Consider the following 8120-nt stretch of genomic DNA (forward strand, 5'->3'; position numbering starts at 1 on the left):
GTGCCCAAATGTACTCCCATGTTTAAAAAACAAGATAAACGTTTTAGTAAGGTGCATATGGGAGTGGGTATTTGGGGTACAGCTTTGGGTAGGACACAGAGTTTATTTGGTTGGATGTCAGCTCCACATATGACAGATGACATTTGCAGATAAAGGAAAGAGAAGAGTTGGATGGAGGTGTGCAAGGAGGAGGATGGGGGATGCTGGAGGTGTTAGGGCCCCCCTCATCCTCCCATCCCCTCCAACACCATCTTATTTTCCCCTCCTTCAATCTCACACACCCTACCTCTATCCGTCTCTCCCACAAACGCGCACAACCACACTACATTCTACAAGAAATAATTGCTTTTGTCTGGAAGGAGTATGGGGAGGAGGAAGGAGCGGGGCGCGCGCGGCTACCTCTGTTCGAAAAGGGGGTGCGTGAAGGACAACTAGTCGCTTCTCTCCTTCCCCTCCTCAACCACATCCCTCCTTCCTCTCGTTGGACTTGCGGATGTCATCTGTCATACGTGGAGCGGAGGGAGAGGGACAACAAACCGTGTTGTATTGTGGTGTATTCGGGGGTAGAGATGAAGGCTGGAAATAGGACACATTTCTCATAATTAGAAACTAGCACATATCCCTGGCCTGCAGTGAAACCAAAACGGTGAAGGAATAATAATGATAATAATAATCATCATAATAATACAAATAATAATTGTAGTAATATTAATAATAAATATATTGTATGACTATATCGATAGGCCTATGTGTTTTTATTAGTCAGTCATAACGTTTAACATTTCATATTTAACTAGTAGCAAGAGGCCTATAGACTGTAACGTGTGTGGGGGGCGGAGGTCTTACTCAATGCTATTGATTTGCCTGTATTGATTTAGATGTTTGTATTGATCTTTCTGTTTAAAAATCTATATCGATAATAATCTAGTGTATGGCGTGGTAATTCACCGCGTATTATATATCGGTTTGGCACGAGGGAGGTGAGGCGATGAAGTAGAGAAAGAGGGCGCGCGCTGCGTGCACGGCAATACTCCAAGATGTGGCCTGCATGCGGGAAGTGAGATGTTGGTTGAACCGGTGCTCTTCCGCGTGAAGCCGGTGAGGCCTCTGCTGGCCTTACCGGAGTGGGATTTTGCTCATGGTCAAACACAAGCCTTACCTGTAGCAGATGACGTTTCTTCACATAGAATAGTAGCATCTTCTGAGTCACAGGAATTATGGTGATGAAATTAGATCATGACACGTCAGTAATTTTGAATTTGAAGTCATAGATGCAGGGAGGAATTTAAACAGCCATGATTTGTTAGAAATGCTTATAGCTGGTCTCACTATGCCTTTACCTAAACATATAAACTAGATTCATATGACTGTCATAATGATTGTAGAACATTGTATATGGGTGTCAGAAATCACCAAGAAAGCGTTTATAGTGCGTTAGCCAATGAAGGTTCAACTGTGAATTTTTAAGGCTGAAAGATGTCTTAATGCAAAGATTCCCTCACGCAATTCCATGAGAGAGAAAAAAAAATGCAAACATGATTTGATTAAAATCTAAATGTTATGATAGGTTTTATCTTTCTGAACAAAATGCTTGTTTCTCTCAAATTTTGTGCACAAATTCATTTACATCCCTGTAAGTGAGCATTTCTCCTTTGCCAAGATAATCCATCCACCTGACAGGTGTGGCATATCAAGAAGCTGATTAAACAGCGTGATCATTACACAGGTGCACCTTGTGCTGGGGACAATAAAAGTCCACTCTAAAATGTGCAGTTTTGTCATGCAACACAATGCCACAGACGTCTGAAGTTTTGAGGGAGCGTGTAATTGCCATGCTGACTACAGGAATGTCCACCAGAGCTGTTGCCAGAGATTTTGAATGTTCAACCGGTCTCACAACTGCAGACCATGTGTTTGGTGTCATGTGGGCAAGCGGTTTGCTGATGTCAACGTTGTGAACAGAGTCCGCCGTGGTGGTGGTAGGGTTATGGTATGGGCAGACATAAACTACAGACAACGAACACAGTTGCATTTTATCGATGGAAATTTGAATGCTCAGAAATACCGTGAGGAGATCCTGAGGCCCATTATTTAAGGTATCGGGCATGTGAAATCCATAGATTAGGGCCTAATTCATTCATTAAAATTGACTGAGTTCCTCATATGAACTGCAACTCAGTAAAATCTTTGAAATTGTTGCATGTGGCGCTTATATTTTTGTTCAGTATAGTAACATACTGTATGTGCCTATTGGTTGGCTTCTCCAGTTATCTTTGATCCCAGTCTCCCAGACAAGCAGTAATGTAATGATCACCATTCGCATCATTATAGCATGGTCTTATTAAGAGGAAAGAAGACAGAAATCAATACAGGATACCTTTAGCAGCGGCGCTGAAAACGAGGGAGGGGAGCGAGGAAGGATGGAGCAGAGAGAGAGAGCATGAGGGAGGAGGGGGTGGGGGTAAGGTGGTGGTAATGTGTGAGTAGCGGGTGCTCTCGCTTCAATGTTGCAGCCAGCGTAGTGGCAGATCGCTAGAATACTGGAGGGAGCCGGGTCGAGTGAGCTATTTGGGGTTCCCAAATATCTGGGACAAACAGGCAGACAGAAAGACACACAGGCGGATGGACGGAAAGATAGGCAAGTGCTCCGACAAAAACGAGAAACGTAACGGATATTCGGCTTTCTTTTTATGTTGTTTCCGTTCTTTCTTTCTTTATTTGGCTTTATTTATTTATTTATCGATTGATTGCGTTTTAATTACTGCCTTGTGACAGGGAGTGAGGGAGGAGGAGCGTAGGCCAAGCGGGCACGTTGTGTAGCCTTTCCAAATGTTTATTTATTTCAGTTGATTAGCTTAATGCGACTATTTTACATTCATTTTAAACACGATTCGCTGCTTTGTAACCTGCTTATGGGTGAATGTGTGTGTATATAGCCTACATGCGAGGGGCAGTGAGACAGTGCAATCAGCTATAAACCAAATAAAGTAGATTAACCAAAAATAACAAATCCAAATATATCACAATAATTCTTGTACTTTATGCACGCCAGCGTGACTCGGGTTTCGTCTGTTTCTATTGTAATATTATCCATTTTATTTACCAGCGCAAACCAAAGCTAACCCGGGTGAGTGACGCTAAGAAACTAGCGACTGTTACGGTGTTTGTTCTCACGCCTGTCGATAGGAAAACAGTGGGCTAACATTGAGACTATGCTAATATAAACGCATACATGAGAAATAGAACGATTAGACTAATGTATGGTTACTTACAGTTTTCCACGGCATACGAGAGAGACAGGAGCAAAAATCTGGACATAACCACAGGCTTATAATACAAGTATTATTACTATATTAGTCCTGATAGTGTTCCTCTGATATAGTAGTGGGAGTTCAGTTGTGGTTCTATCCGTCTGTGTGTTGGGTCTGGGCTGGTTCATTAGCTTGATTGCTGCACAGTCAAGGAGCACCATATAGATATATGTTTTATGCACATTTACATCCAAAATCCTGCGGATGAGAAACAGACATCCTAAAACGTAAATAGAGCTATCCAGCATAGCCTAGATGTGTACGGGCCATCAACTGGTAAGCTAAACAACGAATGTTCTAAGTTTTCGATACCAAGTATATTTCAAACGGACGAAGATACACAGAAGAGGGGCCATCTTGTCACAATATTACTGAAAAATGATATGAAACAAAACCAGAAGACGGAGGAAGATCATGTTTGTTCCCTTGCCGGTGCCGTTCATGTTTCAGAGAACTGCCCCTGACCTCAACGCCTGGCGTCTGAAGTCCCCGTTGGCTCTACGTTCCGACTCCGGTAAGACATTTTCTGTTATTCTTGCCATGTCGGTGAGGTTCAGTCATGCATTCCCGCCCCACCTTAATTAACGACTCCCATGTAGCGCGCTTCTCGGTGCCGATTATGCACTCGGAACTGGAAAGTGTTCTGGGCACACACACACTTCTGTGTTGAAGGCTGGAATACACTCCTCTTCTCTCTTGTTTTAAATGTGTAAATAAACAGTCCATAGTTTAAAATTAGACTGCAAATAATTGCGCGTAAACGTCATTTTCTCCATTCCCTTGAAAGAACACGTGCTCGTAATGTGCGACGGGTCCATCTTGTGTTTATTTACGTTCCTTTTCTCCCGGTGATGTATCCCTCTTTCTGTCCCCTCTCTCCATCCTTCCCTCTCCTCCGCTCCGTACGCCTGTGCCTCAGCCTCCGTCTCTCCCGAACTACCCTCTCTGCAGGCAGGAAATATTCATGCAAACTTATCGATCCTGCGGAGATCGATTCCTGGGCTGGTGGAAAGAGGGAGAGGGGAGAAAGAGGCAAATATACGGTGAAAGGGGAAGGACGGTGAACGAGGAGAAGGGAGAATACTGTCTTTATTTCGTTTTATTTAACTTATTTTCGACAGTGTGCTTGTATATCTGTGTTGTGATTCAGACATTGAACTGACATTTTGTCGAATAGGCCTCTTCTGTCTCAATTCGAGACAATGGTTAAATGTGTGTGGATAACACCTTTATTTCAGTAGCCTGAACATGACAGACATTGATTTCTCAGGACCACGTTTGTCTGTCCAGATGCTTGTCTGCGTGTGGTGTCAGTGTGGCTGGTCGCTAAACCCGGCAGGGGAAGGCGGCTGTGGCGCGGTCTGCGTTTCATCTGCGCTGAAGCGGAATAAAAGGACGCATGGTGGGAGCAGCCAGCCCGGATTCCGTGTGTCGCTGCCAGTGTGTCACTGTGGCGTCGTCTAGCTCTGGAATTAGGCAGCCGCCCAGACGTGAAACAGCAGCGGTTTACAGCGTTACTCTTCATCCTCAGTAGGGAGTGGAAGTATGCGTAATGTCCCTGATCTCGGTGTGTATGTGTGTGTAGAGGCAGTAGGGTTGGGAGGGGGTTGGTGGAAAATACCATATGAATGCACTGAGCGTTTATCTTTCACCCTCCCGATTTATTAAAGCCATTCAGAATGCATGCACATAATGCCTGTCACGGTTTAACGGTGCATAAATACAGCTCGTTGTGCACCTATGACGGTGTCTGCGTTCTTAAAGAGACAGGCACACATTTATCTGTGTTAGACTATATTTTTTTCTCTTTTTCCAATGTGTAATTTTCAGATCAGTTCAAGTTCATTTGATTTCAGAAAGGCGAGTTTCTCTCCACCTTCATTTACTATCTGTCACAAGAAGGGTGTTTATACACCATGGTGTAAAGATGAGGGGATGTGTGAGAGAGAGAGAGGGCAGAGGGCAGAGGGGAGATGGGAGCGTAGAGGGAGGAGAGTGACCTGTTACCTAGGTGTATCTCTAGAGTTAGCACTTCGAGGAGGGGGAGGAGAGTGACCTGTTACCTAGGTGTATCTCTAGAGTTAGCATATAGAGGAGGGGGAGGAGAGTGACCTGTTACCTAGGTGTATCTCTAGAGTTAGCACATAGAGGAGAGGGAGGAGAGTGACCTGTTACCTAGGTGTATCTCTAGAGTTAGCATATAGAGGAGGGGGAGGAGAGTGACCTGTTACCTAGGTGTATCTCTAGAGTTAGCACATAGAGGAGGGGGAGGAGAGTGACCTGTTACCTAGGTGTATCTCTAGAGTTAGCACTTCGAGGAGGGGGAGGAGAGTGACCTGTTACCTAGGTGTATCTCTAGAGTTAGCACATAGAGGAGGGGGAGGAGAGTGACCTGTTACCTAGGTGTATCTCTAGAGTTAGCACTTCGAGGAGGGGGAGGAGAGTGACCTGTTACCTAGGTGTATCTCTAGAGTTAGCACATAGAGGAGGGGGAGGAGAGTGACCTGTTACCTAGGTGTATCTCTAGAGTTAGCACTTCGAGGAGGGGGAGGAGAGTGACCTGTTACCTAGGTGTATCTCTAGAGTTAGCATATAGAGGAGGGGGAGGAGAGTGACCTGTTACCTAGGTGTATCTCTAGAGTTAGCACATAGAGGAGAGGGAGGAGAGTGACCTGTTACCTAGGTGTATCTCTAGAGTTAGCACATAGAGGAGAGGGAGGAGAGTGACCTGTTACCTAGGTGTATCTCTAGAGTTAGCACATAGAGGAGGGGGAGGAGAGTGACCTGTTACCTAGGTGTATCTCTAGAGTTAGCACATAGAGGAGAGGGAGGAGAGTGACCTGTTACCTAGGTGTATCTCTAGAGTTAGCACTTCGAGGAGGGGGAGGAGAGTGACCTGTTACCTAGGTGTATCTCTAGAGTTAGCACATAGAGGAGGGGGAGGAGAGTGACCTGTTATCTAGGTGTATCTCTAGAGTTAGCATATAGAGGTGGGGGAGGAGAGTGACCTGTTACCTAGGTGTATCTCTAGAGTTAGCACATAGAGGAGGGGGAGGAGAGTGACCTGTTACCTAGGTGTATCTCTAGAGTTAGCACCCTCGAGGAGGGGGAGGAGAGTGACCTGTTACCTAGGTGTATCTCTAGAGTTAGCATATAGAGGAGGGGGAGGAGAGTGACCTGTTACCTAGGTGTATCTCTAGAGTTAGCACTTCGAGGAGGGGGAGGAGAGTGACCTGTTACCTAGGTGTATCTCTAGAGTTAGCATATAGAGGAGGGGGAGGAGAGTGACCTGTTACCTAGGTGTATCTCTAGAGTTAGCACATAGAGGAGAGGGAGGAGAGTGACCTGTTACCTAGGTGTATCTCTAGAGTTAGCACATAGAGGAGAGGGAGGAGAGTGACTTGTTACCTAGGTGTATCTCTAGAGTTAGCACATAGAGGTGGGGGAGGAGAGTGACCTGTTACCTAGGTGTATCTCTAGAGTTAGCACATAGAGGAGGGGGAGGAGAGTGACCTGTTACCTAGGTGTATCTCTAGAGTTAGCACATAGAGGAGGGGGAGGGGGAGGAAGGACAGAGAAGCGAGAGAGGGAGCGGGTACTGGGAGGAGTTTTCGACATCTGCACGTTGAAAAATTGCGAATGTCAGAGTGAGATAAAAAAAAAATGGAGAAAGAGGGAGAGAGAAGCCGGTGAAAGTAAAAGCAGATGACAGAGTGAAGAATGAGTCTGGAGAGGAAAAGGTGAACTGTACCAGAGTCATTATGACAGAAAGGCATCTACATTAGGGTGTACAGTTTGTAGGCCTAGGAGTCAATGTGGTGCATGATATGTTGCTAATTCTGCATAACCTATTCAACATAACAACATAACCTATTGTAACACACTCTCTCTCTCTCCAGCCTGTACTTTTTATGTTCTTCCCACATTACAGAGGCCTCATCTCAGACCCTCTGGGGCTTACCTCCCAACACAACAAGTCACCTAGCACACTAACATACTACACTGTTTTCCAGCTGGGCAGACATTCATTCATAGTGGTATATATGTAATGGTATCTGGGCAGACATTCATTCATCGTGGTCTATATGTAATGGTATCTGGGCAGACATTCATTCATAGTGGTCTATATGTAATGGTATCTGGGCAGACATTCATTCATAGTGGTCTATATGTAATGGTATCTGGGCAGACATTCATTCATAGTGGTCTATATGTAATGGTATCTGTGCAGACATTCATTCATAGTGGTCTATATGTAATGGTATCTGGGCAGACATTCATTCATAGTGGTCTATATGTAATGGTATCTGGGCAGACATTCATTCATAGTGGTCTATATGTAATGGTATCTGGGCAGACATTCATTCATAGTGGTCTATATGTAATGGTATCTGGGCAGACATTCATTCATAGTGGTCTATATGTAATGGTATCTGGGCAGACATTCATTCATAGTGGTCTATATGTAATGGTATCTGGGCAGACATTCATTCATAGTGGTCTATATGTAATGGTATCTGGACAGACATTCATTCATAGTGGTCTATATGTAATGGTATCTGGGCAGACATTCATTCATAGTGGTCTATATGTAATGGTATCTGGGACAGGAGTGTATAGTAAAAAAAGGGGATACTTAGTTGTACAACTGAGTTCAAACGAAATGTGTCATTTAACCCGACCTCTCTGAATCAGAGTGTGCAGGGGGCTTCCTTTAATTGACGTCATCTGCACCCAGTGAGCAGTTGGAGATGAACTGCCTCGGGGATTCAAACCGGCAACCTTTCGTTTACTGGTCCAAAGCTCTTA

At 44.7% G+C, this 8120-nt stretch overlaps 1 protein-coding gene across 7 annotated transcripts in view; it reads left to right on the plus strand.

The window, feature by feature from the left end:
* The first annotated feature begins 2702 nt into the window (after window positions 1–2702).
* LOC109883386 (POU domain, class 2, transcription factor 2) overlaps window positions 2703–8120 on the plus strand; it is an 87550-nt gene continuing 82132 nt past the window's right edge. For 2 of the 7 annotated variants that reach the window (XM_031786331.1, XM_031786341.1), the window contains exon 1: window positions 2717–3825. In XM_031786331.1, coding sequence (XP_031642191.1) covers window positions 3726–3825 — 100 coding nt within the window. In that variant the 5' untranslated portion in view covers window positions 2717–3725. Of the gene's footprint in view, window positions 3826–8120 lie in introns of all 7 variants that reach the window. The other 5 variants (XM_031786312.1, XM_031786309.1, XM_031786304.1 and 2 more) reach the window with 5 other exon arrangements.

The sequence above is a fragment of the Oncorhynchus kisutch genome, linkage group LG2 (assembly GCF_002021735.2).
Source record: "Oncorhynchus kisutch isolate 150728-3 linkage group LG2, Okis_V2, whole genome shotgun sequence".
NCBI lineage: Eukaryota > Metazoa > Chordata > Actinopteri > Salmoniformes > Salmonidae > Oncorhynchus > Oncorhynchus kisutch.